This window comes from Rana temporaria, chromosome 9 (assembly GCF_905171775.1).
Source record: "Rana temporaria chromosome 9, aRanTem1.1, whole genome shotgun sequence".
NCBI lineage: Eukaryota > Metazoa > Chordata > Amphibia > Anura > Ranidae > Rana > Rana temporaria.
The window spans coordinates 60,500,306-60,520,156 of record NC_053497.1 but is presented as its reverse complement, the minus strand read 5'-3'; the positions used below and the strand labels follow the sequence as shown (position 1 = coordinate 60,520,156).

Below are 19,851 nucleotides of genomic sequence, written 5' to 3'. Positions count from 1 at the left end.
TAATTTGTAAGGTGTCTAAGATTTAAAAGAGATAGGCTTAAATATATTATATATTATAGTCCCAGTGAATCTCTACAGTGCGGTTCAACTGTAGATTTGTGAAATCAACCATTCCTCCATCAGCACATCTGTGTTCACCAATTTGTGATGGCACCAGCACCTTATAAGTTGGCCACTCACCAGAAGTAAACTATTTGTATGCCTTTGGTTCATCTATGGGATAACCACTGCACTCTCAAGGATCAGTCTGAAGCCTTCCCCAATCAGCGTATCAGCAATGTCAGCGTTTCAGCAATTAGCTTCTTGTATATTATTATCAGCAGCAGCTCATGGAGAAATAAATAGCCATCATGCGCCGTATATCTGCTACTTTAAAAAAATAAAAACGATTGCACTTACAGTTTTCAGTGCCCACAAGCCGGCACCAAGCCTTTCCAGCAGTGTAATGGAGCTGGTGTCTTCAACAAGTGTTCTCCTGTGGTAGCGTGCGGTCCAAGCTTCACTTTCACTCAGGTACTAGCAGGGTGCATTAAGATGAAATAACATGAAGCTTTACAACCACTTTAATGAAGCACAGTGGACCAACACCAGCAGATGACACAGATCCTCAAATCATTGACTGTGGAAACTTCACACTGGACTTCAAGCATCTTGCAGTGTGTGCCTCTCCATTCTTCCTCCATACTCTGGCTCCTTGGTTTCCAAATGAGATGCAAAATTCACTCTCATCGGAAAAGAGGACTTTGGATTACTGAGCAACAGACCAGGTGTGTTTTTCTTAGGCCCAGGTAAGACGCTTCTGAGGTTGTTTGTTGGTCAGGAGGCTTGACAAGAGGAATCCGACATTTGAAGCCCATGTCCAGGATCTGTCTGTGTGGGGCGGCTCTTGATTCACTGACTCCAGTCTCAGTCCACTCCTTGTGAAAGTCCCCAACACTTTTGAATGGCCTTTTCCTGACAATCCTCTCCAGGCTGCGGTAATCCCTGCTGCTTGTGCACCTTTTTCTTCCACATTTTTCCCTTCCACATAACTTTCTATGAATGTACTTTGATACAGCACTTTGGGAATATCCAACTTCTTTTGCAATTACCTTTTGATGCTTTCCCTCTTTATGGAGAGTGTCAATGATGGTTTTCTGCACAACTGTCAGGTTAGCAGTCTTTCCCATGATTGTGATTCCTACTGAACCAGACTGAGAGTCCATTAAAAGGCTCAGGAACCCTTTCCAGGTGTTGTTGCTTAATTAGCTGATTAGAGTGGGACACTTTGAGCCTAGAACATTACACCGTTTCACAATATTCTAATTTTCTGAGATTGTGGATTTGGATTTTTTCATGAGCTGTAAGCCATAATCATCACCATTATGACAAATCACGGCTTGAACTATCTTGCTTTGCATGTAATGAGTCTATCTCATATATTAGTTTCACCTTTTAAGTTGCATTAGTGAAATAAATGACGTTTTGCACGATATTCAAATTTTTCGAGTTTCACCTGGATCTTGGTTTGAATCTCAAATGCGGCACTACCATTTGCATGTTCTCCCTGTGCCTGCATGCGTTTCCTCTGGGTACTCTGGGTTCCTCCCACACTCCAAAGACATGCTGGTAGGTTAATTGGTTCCTGTCTAAATTGGCCCTAGTATATGTATGTATGTATGTGAGTTTGGGACTTTAGATTGTAAGCTCCTTAAGGGCCAGGGATTGATGTGAATGTACATTATTTACGGTATATGTAAAGCACTGCATAAATTGACGACGCTATATAAGTACCTGTAATGAATAAATAAAGTCTCCTTTTGTAAATGTCCGTTCTGTTACAAAAAAGATCCGACACAGCCAAGCTACTCTCATTTTTCACAGGGGGAGTTCAGCAATGGTGTCCTAGATTTCTTTGGATACAGGTGACCTTTAAATGGGCAACACATTTTGCATTAGGGAAAAATTAGGAGCTTTTGGTTATTCTTTTGCTGGTTTCGCTGGTCCAGGACATTAAAATCGCTCAAATAGGGTCACAGACAAAAGTAAAAACCTAACAAAGTATAACCCTGTTTGCTCTATGGGTGGAATTGGGCGCTAACTTACCCAGGTGATCTGTTCTTGTGCTTGGAGTCATGGAAGCAGACAAAAAAAAGACAGGTGAGAACAAGTATGTTCTGTGGTTTGCTTTTAGACCACATGAATGATGATGACTTTTGTGGTTCACAGATAATTGGATGTACCCAATGGGAGCAGCTGCAGTTTCGTGATTATGCAATGATTGCTATGCACAGTGACCGCACAAGCTTGGCAAAACCATGGGCACTTCACATTTTTAACATTTTACTTAAAGTAAACCAATTATCTGCAGTGGATTAAATATACTAAGTACTTTTATGTTTCATGTGACTGTTTATAAAAAGGCATGTGAGTTATCGTTGAGAATAGAGATATAACCAAGGTCACTGAGCCAGGGATGTCTGCGTAGGGCTGCCTGTGCCCATAGAAATGTATTAAGCAAAGATAAACTCTTTTCTGAGGACACAGTAAGCTGCTCTCGAAGAAGGTTTATTCAGCTGGGTTCAGTCTCATACCAACCTTGTTCTGGATCTGGTTAACCCCCCAAGTCACTCTAATGCCGCGTACACACGATCGGAAATTCAGACAGGAAAAACGTGGAATTTTTTCAGACAGAATTTTTTTGCTCAAACTTGTATTGCATACACACGGTCATACAAAATTCCGACCATCAAGAACACGGTGACGTACAACACTACAACGAGCTGAAAAAAATGAAGTTCAATGATTCTGAGAATGTATCGAATTGATTCCGAGCATGCTTGTTTTTTTGCCTGTCGGAGTTGCGTACAGACGATCGGAATTTCCACCAATAACTTTTCCCGTCTGATGGGGCCTTTACACGGTCGGAATTTCTAACCAAAAGCTCACATGGAACTTTTCTTGTCGGAAATTCCTAAAAGTGTGTATGGTCTGGGTTGATGGCTTTGGCATTTGACTTGCAGTTGACCTGCATTTGACCAGATTTAATTAGGTTTTACATTCTTATGCCGCGGACACACGATCGGACATTCTGACAACAAAACCGTGCAGCCTACACACGGTCGGTGTCAGGGAACTCCCGTAAGACGCTTTGCACATAGACGTGCGCAAGTGCATAGCCTTTGCCTTAGAATGGCTCACAGGCGCACGCATGCGCGCCAGAGCTCGCAATTGCGGGCACGCATGCGCACAGATACGGGCACGCGCGCACACGTACGAGCCTAATTCAGTTTGGTGCCAGACAAAAGGGTGTCTGGGCTCTTGTGCCTTGCTGACTGATCTTCAGCTTGTTTCTGAAATCCTGCTTGATCCTGTATGTCTTCCCAGTATTCTGACCCGGCTCCGTTCCTGACTCTGGCTCTGTCTATGATTCGGTACCTCACTGCCCGCTTGCTGACGAACCTGGCTATCTCTGAGACCTTGCTCCTGTCTATGCCCCTGATCACTGTTAACCCTCGGTTACCTGCCTGGCTATCACCTGTTCCTGCGCAACTTATCACGGTCTGCTCCAGGCCGCTAAACCCTGCCAAGCTGTTCCCCAGGGACCTCCGGCTCCAGGCACTCGTGTCCCTCTTGTCCTTCGGCTTCCTCTGTTTCATCTTCAGCGGAGCCAGGACAGGAGATATAAGAGAGGCCGACCTCATCAAATCAGTCTCCCATCCGATCCCTGACAGTCAGATTTTCCGACAACAAGCTTACATCGAACATTTGTTGTCGGAAATTCCAACCGTGTGTACGCGGCATAATAGACCTGTATGGCAATTCAAACCCATTCGAAATGAACAAAAGCCCATTGACAAACGTCTTAATTTAATTACTAATATTGTTATTCTTTTTAATTAGGACTGAACAAGCGAGCAGTGTGCTGAGGAACACTACATCTAAAGATCGCTCATACGTTATATCTGCAGCAAAAAGACATAGTGGGTGAGTGTTGGCAAGCACGGGTAAACATTGGTCAACATCTGCTTCTTTATGAAAGGATAAAATAGTTCACATATTGCAAAACTTCATGTATCTAATAGATTTCTCCATTCATTTTTATTTCAGAGTTGTCACACAAGATTCAGGTACACCTTTTTTAGCCAAAAGGTGAGATATTTAATTTACGCAAATATAATTTTCTTTCATACACATACTAAAATCTTTTAAAAGGTGAATTATACAGTAAACACACATTTTATACCAACTTGTTGCGCCGTGATCACTTGTACCACCAATCAGACTAGAATCTAATTTTTTTATTTTGCCATAATTTAGGGCTGTTTCTCACATAATATGGGGTGCTGCAATATCTTTCTAGTGCAGCTTTAGGCAGCCTTTTCATTTTGAATGGGCTGTCAGTGTACTTCAAGACATGAAAAAATAAGTGTTGCATGATTTTTTTTTATATATATGCATTTGTGTATTGGGGTGTGCTAATATTTATAATAAGGTGTATTACATCACACAGTAGATGTGCGTTGAGGTGCTTTGAAAGGCAGCTCAAACACAACATTAGCAGAAGGTGCCCAAAGAGTGGCGCTAAAGAGCTGAAAAACTACGTAGTACGCCACTACTTTGTGTTTGTTGGCCGACAATTTGTGCCGTTTGTATGCAAGACAAGTTCCTGGCCAAAGCTCTTCGGACAAAAGTCTTTCGCTTTGTCAATCGTGTGTAAGAGGCTTTAGGGTCCATTCACACATCTCTGTTCTTTTGTGTTGCAGTAGGCCTCGTACACACGATAGGATCGCCAGAGGACAACGGTCTGAAGGACCGTTTTCATCAGTCCAAACCGATCGTGTATAGGTCCCATAGGTTTTTTAACCTTCGGTCCAAAAAATGAGAACTTGCTTTAAAATTTAACCGATGGACGCCCAACCAATAGGTCAAAACTGATCGTTCGTATGCAAAAGCATCGATTAAAAACCTGCGCATGCTCAGAATCAAGTCAACGCATGCTTGGAAGCATTGAACTTCGTTTTTTTCAGCACGTCGTTGTGTTTTACGTCACCGCGTTCTGACACGATCGGTTTTTTAACCGATAGTGTGTAGGCGCGACGGACCATCAGTCAGGTTCATCGGTTGGCCGATGACAACGGGCCTTCGGACCGTTCTCATCGGATGGACTGATCGTGTGTACGAGGCTTTAATGTACGTGTGTTAGCACACATTAGGGTTGATTTACTAAAACTGAAGAGTGCAAAGTCCAGTGCAGCTGTGCATGGTAGCCAATCAACTATCATCGGCTTGTTCAATTAAGCTTTGACAATAAAACCTAGAAGCTGATTGGTTTTCGATGCAGAGCTGAACCAGATTTTGCACTCTCCAGTTTTAGTAAATCAACCCCAGAGTGTCATGTGTTAACATGCATTGCGTTGGGTAAGTCAATTATTTTTTGATGGGGTTGGCAATACACAAGAACAGACCAAAAAACACACGTGCAGCATTTTTCTGATTTAGTGCACTACATGAACTCCCACCTGGAAAATACAGATGAGCCAGGTGGATTCAGTTCAGGGCCATTTGGGCATGACTTGCACAATTGCATTTAACATCCACATTCCCTGAAAGTAAAATTTTACTGCTTGGACCTTGAAGAAGGCGACATACCCCGAAAGCTTGTCCTGAAAAATTGTATGTTAGTGCAAATAAAACCTTTTAGTAAACCAAGTTTTTTTTTTTTCCGAGTGTTCCTTTTATATGAAGGTGTATCCTTCTTCATGTTAAAACTATACCTAACACATATATTTATAGTTACAGTGGTCCTCAGAGTGAAATTCTAGATAAGACTTTTTTAAGCTCAGAACAGGGAATGGATAAAGCCTTTGCTAGATTTCTTTTGCCATGTGTATGGCAGATATAGAAACTGTCTGTGATAATGATAAAGATTTTTTAAAATTCATTGTTTTTCCCATTAATTCACACTTCGAAAAACAGACGCTCTGACATGCAGCAGCTCTCTAATTACAATAAAAACATTATGTAACTTCTGCGTCCTTCATTCTGATAACATTATAACATACGTCTCCATCTGTGTAATGGGGGCACCATAGCAAATCCATTAAGGGACCCCCTGCCAGTGCCACTTAAATCTCAATCTCAAAGGCAATTCCTCTAGTAATACAGAATAGTAATTGCTTTCATAGCAATCTGTATTTTATATTGTAATGTTAAATTCACTTTGAGAATTACGGATTTCAACAATTGTCTACAGCGCTAAATTCTCCCATCTCTGTGCGACTATTTGCTGAGCTGCCAGAAATATAAACAAAAAATTCCAGAATAAATTATTTCCCACTGCTGAAATTGAATGAATATGTAAAAATGTTTTGTACTTTGTTTTCCATTATTATTACTATGAAGATTGTGTAGGTACACCTTTTTAGTGGAAAATTGGGCAATTTGTGCAAGAGCTTGTTCACACTTTTTTCAAAATGTATTTTAAAGGGTTGATATACAAGATGAAGAGATTGGCACCACCAGGAAGAGTCAGACCCTCCCCAAAAACCTGTCATCGTATCTCGCTGATGATGCCAACAGGTACAGAAATCTAGGTTTATTGAGAAGGAGCTGTTTTGGTTAAGTATTGTGTGATGCCGCGTACACACGATCAGTCCATCTGATGAGAACGGACCGATGGACCGTTTTCATCAGTTAACCGATGAAGCTGACTGATGGTCTGTCGCGCCTACACACCATCGGTTAAATAACCGATCGTGTCAGAACGTAGTAAAGCAAAACACAACGACGTGCTGAAAAAAATGAAGTTTAATGCTTCCAAGCATGCGTCGACTTGATTCTGAGCATGCGTGGATTTTTAACCGATGTTTGTGCCTACTAACGATCGTTTTTTTCCCATCGGTTAGGAATCCATCGGTTAAATTTAAAGCAAGTTGGCTTTTTTTTAACAGATGGTTAAATAACCTATGGGGCCCACACACGATCGGTTTTGACCGATGAATACGGTACATCAGACCGATGTCCTCTGTTTAACCTATCGTGTCGATGAGGCCTTAGGTGTTTTGTGATTGGTTAAGTGTCTAGAGTGTCTCCAACATTCTGCAATTCATAGATTTCTATAACTTTTATTGGTTGTTATGATTGGTCTGGGTGTGTTAACAAGCCAGACAATGCCATGTAACCTGCATTATCACAAGAAGTCTAATATTAGCAGCTCCCTTTTTACCTGTACGGCACAGCCAGGGAAGCAGCACGTTCCAGGCTATTGAAGATTTAAAGTAATGGCTCACCAAAAAAAATTATATTTTACCTATAGATTGAGCCTGGTGGGTTGAGTTAGTTCCTTGCTTCTTTGATGTCGAGGATACGCCATAAGGTAGATCATCCTTCCGTAATGCTCAACTCTGTTTCTATCGATTTGTGTGAATCTGACCCCCTATAAGTGCTCAAATAGAAGCAAAAAGGTATAGACAGCCGCACTCCGTGTGCGGCTGTCCATACCTTTTTGCTTCTATTTATGCTTCGTGCATTGCCTGCACCCACTGGATTTTTCTGAGTATATACTCACCACCGAGGTGCACTCATCTGGAGTGGCGGTCTCTTTCCCCTATGAGTGCTCCATCTTGTGAAATACCAGTTTTTAGGTGGATTCATCCTCCAATAACATCACTGACAGCAAAAACAAAAACCCCAAAAAATGGCTCTATTATATGTGCATGTGGCTCATTCACTCATTGCTCTATTGTATTCATCTTTGTTCAATTTATTGTAGGTATGAAAATAACTGGGCAGAAACACAAACTAAGCAGACTTCAACTCAGCCATCTCCAGCTAGGTTGGTAAAACAAATGTTTTTATTGTATTTAAACCACTATGAATATTGGCTTCTGTGGGGAAAAATAATAATTGCACATTTTGTTTACTGCCAAAAAAAATGCATTTATTATTTTTCCCTTAGGAAAAGTGAACTTGGCCTTTAAAAGACACTGCCCCCCAAAAAACAGGGGTTTGATCAATAAGATACTCCTGATAACCTCACATTGATTCATGGTAGGAATGCACACAGTAGGAACTCTGAATCTCTGCACACAGACATAATTGCCCCATTAGGATGAGTATGATATTTGATTCCATACAATATATTGTTTTTTTTTCTTTTTTTATCTCAGGGTGACGGAAAGAAGCAGCAGCCCCATGCTGACCTCATATTCTATGACCAGCAGTTCCCCTGTAAAACCTGAAGCTGGGAAGATCACCGTGGTCAGAGAGGATAGGTACATTATTTATTACTGGGCATGAGAGACATGTGCAAAATGCAAAGATAGGAAAATGTAGGCCAAGGAAATCTATGATGGCAGAAATACGGGGCCATTTCTGATCTTCTTTTGAAAATGCCCTTGGCCTGGTTATGTTGGGTCACAATGTTTTCTGATTTACTGAGTCTAACCAAACATGCATATTCCAGATTAGTCACATAGAAGGTGACAAAGCCATTGATTAGCATTGCAACTAGTTTTTCCAGAGGAGAGTTCTCCAGTGATAGCTGCAAGGAGAGAGCGAGGATGCTTGAGAGGAGATATGATAGCGATATACAAATGTCTCAATGGTGGTCCCATCTTAGGGAAGAAACTATTCAGTTTTAGGGAGTGTAATTCTCCGTGCACACGATCAGACCTTTGTCCGACCAAATTCACATCGGAATTCCGATGGAGGAAAAGAGAACATGTTCTCTATGTATACTCCGATGGAATTCATTGGAATTTCCGATGGAATTACTCCGATGGGGCATACACGCGGTCGGAATTTCCAATGGAAAAAGTCCTATTGTCTTTATTCAACCTTACCTACTATGTAACTATAAAACTATGAAACTATGACATTTTAGGGTCAGGATTATATCTTTTCAATTTTCTCATATAAATAAAACTGTGAAATTTTGGTATTTGTTAGCCAAGTGTCAACCTGCCCATTCACATTTATTTATGGTAATATGCTGTAAGATGGTCATGCATGTTACAACCTGATTTGTACAAACTCTGGACAATTAGATTTATCAACAAATATGCAGTCTGAGGATCTACAATTTACTTATCATGCAGTTGCTGTACTTTCTCAGCAGTGTACAGCCTGACATATGTATAGTATATAGAGAGACATACGGAATTACCACAAACTAGTCATATATTTTTGTGAGTCAGCCTTCCCGTTTTGGTGGATTTGCTGGTGAAATATGTCACTTGCACAACAAGCTAATGACCTTCTATGTGTTTCCAGCCGCAATGAAAACAAAGACGCTTCCAAACCATCAACACAGAAGGAAAGTACTACAACTGTGCACACAAGAACTGAGAGGTAATTGGGAAAAACTTGTATTAGAGAATATAGGCCAATATTTAGTTCTTCAATCACTACCAATGGCTATTGTTGTGTGTCTACAATATTTAAAGTGGCATTCCACCCAAAAATGGAACTTCCACTTTTTGGAACCCCCCCCCCACCACCTTTCAGGGGGAAGGAGGCAGTAGATACCTGTGTAATACAGGTATTTGCTCCCACTTCCTGGCATAGATCACCACAGTGATCACGGTCACCTACGCCACTTCCTGCACATACACTGTCCTCCCCCGCTGTATTCTGGGAGACACACAGGTCCCAGAAGACAGTAGGAACCAGTGAGGATGCGCAGCGCGATTTGCGCATGTGCAGTAGGGAACCAGGAAATGAAGCCGCAAGGCTTCACTTCCTTATTCCCTCACCAAGGATGGTGGCGGGGGCAGCCGAGAGCCGAGCGACTGATCAGCTTCGGCTGCCGACATCACGGGCATCCTTGACAGGTAAGTGTCCATGTATTAAAAGTCAGCTTGTAGCTGCTGGCTTTTAATATATATTTTTTTAGGCGGACCTCCGCTTTAATGTGACACTAAACTCTGGTTTTAAAAAAAAAAGAAAATTCTATTTGAGTATGTACAATATTCTTAACTCAAAAAAAGTCCCTTATATTATTCTCAGCCTCCTCCAAATCTCCAGATTCCTTTTATATTCTGCTGCTTGATCTGCCTTCCTGTTACAGGGTGGCAAAGCTCATTCTCCATGGTCCTAATGTATGTAAGAACATAGTCACCCTCTTTTTATTCACTCCCAATTATGGATATGGACTGTGGGATGTGTAGAGTGCATAGAAACTGTCAAACATGTTAAAGTTGTTCTAAAGTTTAAACTTTTTTTTACTTTAATGTATTCTCTACCTGTCCTACCCTCCTCTGTCCCTAAACATCTCCGGCTCCAGCACTGTTTCCCTAACTTTTTGCATTCACAAGAGAAACTGAGAGCAGTGGACAAGCCAATGGCTCCCACTGCTATCAGTCAAACTCCTGTGAGAAGGGAGTGGAGGTGTGGCCTAATTGTACTGTGTGTGCCTATGGACACACACAGCCCAGCTGGGGAGTGTGCATGTACAGGTGCCCCCTTAGCACCAGGCTTGCTACAGGATGCACCCGGAAGAGGGATAAGCTGCCGGCGCTGGAGGGAAGCAGAAGAGGAAGAAAGGAACCTTACTATTCAATATTGTTGCACAGAGCAGCCTTTGTATCAATTTAAGCATTCATGTATTCAACGCCAAGGTTGGTTGGAGGCTGGATATCCAGTCCTTTGTAGCGGTGAAGAGATGGCACTGAAGGCAGCAATTTTTAGAGAAGAAGCAGCTCTGGAGGGTCATAAAAGAAAGAGAAAGGCGCCTCTAAGTGCAGTAGTTAAAAGTGTAGCGGTACCCCCGTAGGGGCTGTTGAGTGATTGTGACCCACCTGTCACCCTGCCCGGCCTGGCCCGGCATTCACTTCCAGACACTCCAAGACGATGAACAAGTTCGTCAGCTTTGTTTTTGTATTTTATTTTAATGATTAGAACTTGGATGGAGTTAAGGAATTCATGGGATGCCCAGAAACAAGATTCTTGTGTGGTTTGGGACAATTCAGATATTCTCCTACTGCACAACACTTTCTACAGACTAGCTCTCCCTTTACCTCCAGCACAGTTCTTCCGATGCAGCTAGCACATGGCTAAGCCTAAGCCTAGCAAAGAGTACCTTATTACAGGCAGGGACCTCAGGCCCCTATCCTGTAGCAAATAAAGTACTGATACTAGCTGCCCTCTTTGACGGACTGCTGATCCGAGTCAGCCCGTTGCAGACCCTGACAGCCCTCCTGACTGCAGCAGCCCGACATCACTGCCACACTCCCAGTCCTCTCCGGCATCCCTCTCCCGAGTGTGCCTGCCACTCACCAACACCTGGTGAATCCCTCCTGGATATTTGCCTGGCAGTATTCCCCGCTGTCCTCTCTTGCTCTTGTTCAGGACAGCCCTTGGGTTGTGTGGGATTCCTGTTCAGCTCTGAGCCCCTGGCCCAAGGTCACCCCCAGACTGGGGTGCTTCCTCCAAGGCCCAACAGCCTAATGCTCCATCTCCAGTTATTCTACCCAAACAAGTCCTCCCAGCTGGGCTGAATCTAGGTTTAAAAGGAGGCCAGCCCCCTGCAAATCCAGGTTGGGGATTGATCAGGGCTCTTTAGAACACCCCATACAGCTCCACCTTTCTTCCACTCCTTCCTTCTAGAAACAGAAGGGAGGCAATCAAAAAATGAAGCTAGCTGTGAGTCACCAGAATACTTTAAAAACACTACCAGCTCACAGATCAAGACAAAAAGGCATAGCTGTCAGCTAGGCTGCCTAAATTTACCTGCACTGACAGAAATCTCAACTCTAGCATACTACCCAAGTAGAGGGTGCTAAAAAAGATTTATAACGGGCACAATGGGATTAAAAACACTTACAAGAGAGGAACCGGTCATAGGCATATAATGATTCGGCCTCATGCGAATCGCTATAATCCTCATCTGTCTGGTTGAGAGAGAGAGAGACGTCCTGCAGCTGTCAGAGTCCCTGGTGACATAGACCCCATCTGACAAAGGAGCCGTGCATGGTCCGAAATGCGTTACCGAACACCACCTTCACCTGATGGTATATCGGCCTTGTGCGTTCCAGCTTGGTTCCAGAACCTGGGCCGCCTCATCCCATCTTTACCTCCTCACTAATCCAGGTCACCAGGGACTCTGACAGCTGCAGGACAGCTCTCTTTTACCCAGACAGACAAGGATTACAGTGATCCACATGAGGCCTAATCATTATATGCCTATGACCGGTTACTCTCGTGTTTTTAATCCCATTGTGCCTGTAATAAATCTTTTTTAGCACCCTCTACTTGGGTAGTGTGCTAGAGTTGAGATTTCTGTCAGTGCAGGTATATTTAGGCAATTGATATATACCTATGACCTTTTACTCTAAGTGTTTTTAGTCCTGTTGTGCCTGTAATAAATATTTTAACTACTGCACTTAGAGGCACCTTTCTCTTTCCTTTTATGGCTTTAAATATTGTCTGTTAAGAAAAAGGATCCCCCAGTTTCCTGAGTTGCTGTAACATATTGTTTTCTTAGGGTGTCCGAGAGAAGCAGCAGCCCCAGGCTGACCTCCTATTCTATGATCAGCAATGTTGATGGCAGAAGTTCCCCTGTGAAGCCTGAAGCTGGAAAAATCACAGTGGTCAGAGAGGAGAGGTATGTTGTCTTCTTTTATTTATTATTATTATTATTATTAACAGCCACAGGGCTGGACTGGGACACAAATTTGGCCCTGGACTTCATCCAGACCAGCCCACTTTATTTTTTGCAAACGCACACAAAAACAGTATATAAACTATACGCAATTGCGCAAACAAAAAATTATCCGTAACCGTGACCAGTAGGGGCAGTACATTAATTTATCAGTAACATGACCAGCAGTGGCAGTACATTCATTCATAAGTGACCAGTAAATTCATTCATCAGTGACCAGTAAATTCATTCATCAGTGACCAATACATTCATTCATCAGTGACCAATACATTCATTCATCAGTGACCAGTAAATTCATTCATCAGTGACCAATACATTCATTCATCAGTGACCAATACATTCATTCATCAGTGACCAGTAAATTCATTCATCAGTGACCAGTACATTCATTCATCAGTGACCGTAACCAGTACATTCAATTATCAGTGACTGTAACAAGTAAATTCATTTCTCAGTGAATGTGACCAGTAAATTCATTCATCAGTGACCGTGACCAGTAGATTCATTCATCAGTGACAAGTAAATTCATTCATCAGTGACCGTGACCAGTAAATTCATTCATCAGTGACCGTGACCAGTAAATTCATTCATCAGTGACTGGTAAATTCATTCATCTGTGACCATGACCAGTGCAGGACATTATTACATCAGTTACTATGACCAGTGTGTGGCAGTACATTTACCCCCCTCCCCCACCATGCTGCATATTAAAAAAAACAGACAGATAGTCCCAGTTCATAATCTTCATACTGAAATCAGATGGCTGCATTCCGTATGGCATCAGCCTAATTTAGCTTAGTGGTTTCTTACTTTTGAATGCAATACTAGTTACACACTGACTGTTGTGTTTTGCTGCCTGAAGTTGTTGGCAATAGTGGCTCCTCAGCGGTGCTGGCTCCTCTTGGTTGCACAGCAGCTCTCCTTGGCTCCTCCCATGATAATCCTCTTCCACCTCCGGCCGTGAGTGACGTCGCGCCGCTGGGACAGGGCTGTAAACATAGGAGGGAAGTGTCGTGCGGCATCGATGATGGCTATTAGCGCCGCTGCCGGGTGCAGCAGCGTTCGCTTAAGTGACACATCCACACAGACCGACTCAGAGACTATGAATGTCACTGACAGTAACAGCCGGCCCACTGAGCCGATCGGTCCGCAAGGAAACTCCCGGTAGTCCCGATGGCCAGTCCATCCCTGGTAACCCACCAGATTATTGCTTGTATCTTTACACCTAAATGAGAAGCACAGGTGGTGAATCTTTTGCTTAAATCTTAGAGGTAGCACTGACAGTTCCCTCTCTATCTAATTATACAGTAGGGGGTCAGCACTCTTGGCTTTTCATCTTCTCCATGTTCCACCACAGGAGGCCACTTTATATGGTGGCAGTAGTGCAGGTACGCTTCCAAGCCAGTAGCCAATGGCTCCCACTGCTGCCTCTGTGTCCTGTGAAAGAGGGAAGAGAGCTATTGCAGACTCGCGTATGCGTTCGCTTCTGCGCGCGAGCTCATCGGGACGGGGCACTTCAAAAAAAAATTTTTGTTTGCTTATTTATTTGATTATATTTTACACTAAAAAAAAATGGATCACTTTTATTCCTATTACAAGGAATGTGAACATCCCTTGTAATAGAAAAAGGCATGACAGATCCTCTTAAATATTTGATCTGGGATCAAAAAGACTAAAATGCAAAAAAAAAAATTGTCATTTGAAAAAATGACAACAAGAAAATATTGCTTTAAGAAGCATGGGCAGAAGTGACGTTTTGACATCGCTTCCGCCCTGCTATGCTATGGGGACGGGTGGGGGCCATCTCACTCGTATCCCAGTCTAGCAGGAGAGAGGACCCGATTGCCTCTGCTAGGACACTCTCTGCATACAGTTTGCATCGTCCCCTCGTGCTTGTGTGAGTTTCCCTTGGGTATTCTGTTTTACACCCATACTTCAAAAAACGTACTGTCTAAATTGACCGGAGTATGTGTGTGTGCCTGAATGCATGTGTGACAGACCTAGCCGGGACAGAGACTTTTGGAGAGGACTGAATGCCAGCCTCTTGCCTTGCGATTATGGGCCCTGGCATTTGGGGGAACGGTGCTCTTTGTGAGCTGTATGCCTGGGGACCCTTGAGGTGGTGTTACTTTGGATTTGGGTCCATGTCCCCCCAAGACACACAGACTCTGGGAACCCTGTATATGTCATATTAGAAATAGTGACTGATTCATATGTTGGGACACATACTGTTAGAAGATGCTGATGTAACCTTCAGCCACCTGTCTGTTGTCTGTTATAATGTAAATGAGTCTAGTGTAGCTTCTTTCACCCATTGTTGGTTGTGCTAATTAACCCTGCAATTGCATTAAGGAGTTCTGTGTTGATATGTATGATAATGTCTATTGTAGTTAGGGAGTCACATCGGCTGATGTAAGGGATTAGTTTATTAGCTCATGTTAATTTATGTTTCTGACTATTCTGGTTCTAATAAAACTGTCTGTTTTACCCTACACTGAGCTACGACTAGTGAATGGGAAAGCTAAGGGGTCTTTGGATGGTGTGGTTGCGGACAGAGGAAGCATTTACGGCGGACAGACTCATCTTGAGTACAGGGTCCGTCACAGCATACAGGTGGGATAGGGACCCTAACTATAACTCCTTGAAGGCAGGAACTGATATAAATGTACAATATGTGAAGCACTGCGTAAATTGTTGGTGCCATAAAACCACCTTTGATAAATAAATGTGGGTACAAAATTCATGCACCTTGTACAAAACCAGCTAATGGCCTCTGTGTTTCCAGCCGCAATGAAAGCAAAGACGCTTCCAAACCACCAACAGAGAAAGAGAGCTCTACAACTACGCACACTACAAGAACTGAGAGGTAATTGTGAAATAATTCTATACAATAAGAGAAATGGGGAAAATATTTAGCTCTTCAGAAACACAGGGGTACCTTCACATTATCAGTGACAGCGGTAGGTTCTGATGTTCAGCACAGGCAGGGGAAACTTGGCCTGGTCCCCACTGTCGCTCAAGGGAGCGCCGGAGGCTTTGCAAGCAGCAGTCAGGCCCCCTGGAGGGACAGAGCGAGCAATGTTGTCCAGACATGTAGGTTGAAGAAAACGATACCGCTGTTGGTGACAAAATACATTATTAATTGGTATGCAAGTGCAGCATAAGTGATAATTGTTTAAAAAAATTTTTTAACCCTTTGGAAACGTTTCTTTATGACCGTGTCTCTTTAAAGCGGAGTTCCAACCACAATTAGCATTTTTTTAAATGTATGTCCTTTCATCCTGCGTTTTTATAATATAAATCTGGTCACTTACTATTTTACAATCCGCCACCGATCCGCATAGATATTAAAAAAAGATAGTTTATAAAACTATGTCTACACCGTTGTCATTTTGCTTGTGGGCATTGTGAAGCCTACAAGCACTTACTTCCTGGAAGTCTTGGATGGGGAGTGATAATTGGACACCGCACTGCATCCTGGGAAATGATGACACACATTTTCCAGGAGCATTAGAGGGAGATGATGTCAGAATCCTAAGAACTTTCAAAGGCAGATTTCGTGGGACCGCATAGCAACAGGCATTTCCAGATGAGTAAAAAAAATGTTTTTTTTTACTTTTTTAGGTCTAATAAGCACAATAATGAAAAAAAAAAAATTGGGGATGGAAACTCCACTTTAAGAATACAACAGCTCTGTAGCATTTCTAGCAAGCCATAGAAAGAACTGAGAATTGGCTGCACAAAACCCTTTGATAGGCAGGTTGCTTAAAAGCATCTACCTTTTTTTTTTTTTTTTACCTGGAATGTACCTGTAAACAATTTGGACTGTATCTAGGCAATTGTTTTCATCTGCATGTTTCTGTAGTGTGCTCGCCCTTCTATATATATCTCTTCATCCTTGTAACCGGTCTTACCTGTAGATGTATCTCACTTAGCACTGAATGATAATCAGACAAGACAGATCTATCACAATGACTGTTCTCTCTGCACAGGGTGGAGGCCAAAGACCAGAAGGATGTGCCGAAATCGCTTCTCTCATACCTCTATGAGGATGCCAGCAGGTAATCTCCGAATGCTGAAAGACTGGTTTATTTCTAAGATGATCGTGGGCGCATTCAGTCCAACTGGTGACAGTTTGATGATAGATAACCTATCGCCTATTCACATGTAATTCACATTGGCAATCACATACCTCCCAACATTTTGAGATTGGAATGAGGGACACCTACTAGCAAATGTATGTAGGCATAGGACACACACTATGCCACACCCCCTTAAAGGAACACTAAAGGCAAAAATGTTTTTTTTTTAAATAACAAACATATTTTACTTACCTCTACTGTGCAGCTCGTTTTGCACAGGGTGTCCCCAAACGCTGTCTTCTGGGGTCTCTCGGCGGCTGTCTCGGCTCCTCCTCGCAAGAGCTTTCCACCTTCAAGCTCGCGCTTACATGGTGGAAATCTTTTGCGGGCGCGCTCCCGTGATACAGCGGCGGGCATAGCCGCCGACTGTATCACTCGGGCCCGCCCCCCGGCGCGCCGCGTCATCGGAAGTGAGTGACAGCAGCGCCAGCCAATGGCTGCGCTGCTATCAATCCGTCCAGCCTAGCCAATCAACGGCCAGGCTGGGAACCGAAGAGGATCACGGGGACGCGCATGGGACTTTCGAGGGGTGAGGTAAGTAAAATGGGGGTTCGGGGGGGCCGGTACCGTCGGATGTTTTTTCACCCTAATGCATAGGATGCATTAAGGTGAAAAAACATTTACCTTTACAACCCCTTAAAAGGAGAAGTGACCAAAAAAAGGTTCATTAAATCCACAAGGACTTTTTTTTACCACTACTATTCCTTTTATATTGGCTTTTAAAATGTACAAATGCAGCAAATTAGAAATCGGATGAAAGGTTTAGCACTGGGAAACACTTTTTGAGAGATAAAAAGTGCGTTTTATATACATCTATATAGATCAGAGCAAAATGAGGGACAAATAAGGAAAGAGGGACATTGCTCCAAATCAAGGACAGTCCCTCGAAATCCGCGACAGTTGGGAGCTATGCAATCATGTACTCCCACTTTGATATACATGTGTATGCCATCAGTTAAATATGAACTTGTATTCATGATTGTATTCTGATTTATTTCCAATTTTTAGACCTGGCACTATGATACAAGTGATAATCATAGGATGTTATAAGCTGTTAAAGAAGGACCCCAAGCTAGCATAACTTATTTTCAAACCAGCCATTACCAATCTTTACACATTGTAATTTAAAGCTAAATATTAACAATGACTCATTTTTATTTTAACCATGTTTAAATGCAACCAAATACGTTTTATGAATTGTACAAATTGAAGGGTTTTTATACCGATTATTTGAAAACAGGAATATGGCTTCTAGAAACTCAGGTTTTATTATTGAAGCACTGAATGTCAACCTTTTTATCCTTTTAATCCTTTTTCTCCTAATTGATATATCCTTGTTACTCTCATTAAGTATCTGAAATTATATTTGTTACATATCTATTACAGGTTTGAAAATAATTGGAAAGTAAATCAAAACGCACAACCAGCTTTGCAGACATCACCTGCACGGTTTGTATGACAGAGATCACCTCTGCGTTCTTCTTGATTGTATCAAATATAATTAATAAATTTTAGTTTTTATCTTATTTTTACTAGGTGGTACCCTAACCGAGTGTTTCTTCATTCCAGTCCTCAAGGCGCACCAACAGGTCATGTTTTCAGGCTTTCCATTATTTTGTACAGGTGATTTGATCAGTTTCACTGCCTAAAGCCCCGTACACACGGTCCGACCTTTGTCCGACCAAAATCACATCGGAATACAGACGGAATTCCATCAGAGTAAAAGAGAACATGTTCTCTATCTAAACTCTGACGGAATTCCTCAGGGATTTCCGATGGAAATAATCCGATGGGGCGTCTGACTTTTTCCATCGTAAATTCCGATTGTGTGTACGGGGCATTGGTAATTACCACAGCCGCTTCATCTGAGGAAAATCCTGAAAACATAACCTGTTGGTGCGCCTTGAGGACTGGAATTGAGAAACGCTGCCTTAACCTTCATCTAAATGCTGGCACTATATCTAATCATTGAAAATAATCCTAAATTGATGTCACCACAGGTCATTTTTTCTCAATACGCCACTTGGCTTCTTCACTTTCAGCTGCTGCATGTGTTCTAGACTACTGATTATGTCAAATTATTTCTCCCCCACCTTTCCGCTGTGGTTTCTCCCACAAGATCTTACATCAATATAGGATGTACATGTTAGTGGGAGGAAACACAGTGACCAGTGGGGGGAGCAAGTATTTGGCTTATCCAATAAAAGTGGGGGAAGTGGAGATGTGGTGGCTGATGTCTTCAGAAGCATAATGGTCACACTATGTTGGGTCACTTGAGCTGTGTATAATTGGGGGAAGCTTCTACTAGTGTCTAGATATTGATATCTGTATTCAGATTAGCTTCTTGCACATCGTGGAATTTCCAGTAATGAGATTTGTGTACCTAAGTTTGTAGCTCCACCTGATTGCTGCAGCCACAAAATTGTTAATTCTCAAATTTGGTTTTCAACTTTTGCAAATTGCAAACAAAGCAGCAGAGCAAGTTTTTTTTTTTTTGTCTTGTTTTATATTGCTAAAGTGGGGGGGATAAAGATGGGAACTCCACGAATGTCAAAGCTGGAATGCTCAAGTTACTGTACTGTACATAAGTTAGCATTACATTCAACTTTATGGTATCTGCTTATATTTAAAATATAGCTTTTTGGGTGCAAATCGACTGTAGGTTCCTTTGCATTTTTATGGCAAAGTCCACAAGTCGAAATCCACCACAGTTTTTAAAATGTGACTTAAAGCGGGAGTTCACCCAATTCGTTTTTTTTTTTCTATTTTCCCCTTAGCTTCATGCTCGTTTTGTCTAGGGGAATCGGCTATTTGTTTTAAAATATGATCCGTACTTACCCGTTTTCGAGATGCATCCTCTCCGTCGCTTCCGGGTATGGGCTGCGGGACTGGGCGTTCCTTCTTGATTGACAGTCTTCCGAGAGGCATCCGACGGTCGCATCCATCGCGTCACGATTTTCCGAAAGAAGCCGAACGTCGGTGCGCAGGCGCAGTATAGAGCCGCACCGACGTTCGGTTTCTTTCGGCTACGCGATGGATGGATGCGACCGTCGGAAGCCTCTCGGA

General features: G+C 42.5%; 1 protein-coding gene across 14 annotated transcripts in view; it reads left to right on the top strand.

The window, feature by feature from the left end:
* The window catches only part of ZNF185 (zinc finger protein 185 with LIM domain), a 188,782-nt gene that overhangs the window by 78,829 nt on the left and 90,102 nt on the right, over positions 1-19,851 (top strand). For all 14 annotated transcript variants that reach the window (XM_040323636.1, XM_040323643.1, XM_040323648.1 and 11 more), the window contains exons 11-20: positions 3,883-3,966; positions 4,090-4,131; positions 6,469-6,561; positions 7,754-7,816; positions 8,151-8,255; positions 9,256-9,333; positions 12,467-12,586; positions 15,429-15,509; positions 16,636-16,704; positions 18,172-18,234. In XM_040323636.1, coding sequence (XP_040179570.1) covers positions 3,883-3,966; positions 4,090-4,131; positions 6,469-6,561; positions 7,754-7,816; positions 8,151-8,255; positions 9,256-9,333; positions 12,467-12,586; positions 15,429-15,509; positions 16,636-16,704; positions 18,172-18,234 — 798 coding nt within the window. The remainder of the gene's footprint in view (positions 1-3,882; positions 3,967-4,089; positions 4,132-6,468; positions 6,562-7,753; positions 7,817-8,150; positions 8,256-9,255; positions 9,334-12,466; positions 12,587-15,428; positions 15,510-16,635; positions 16,705-18,171; positions 18,235-19,851) is intronic.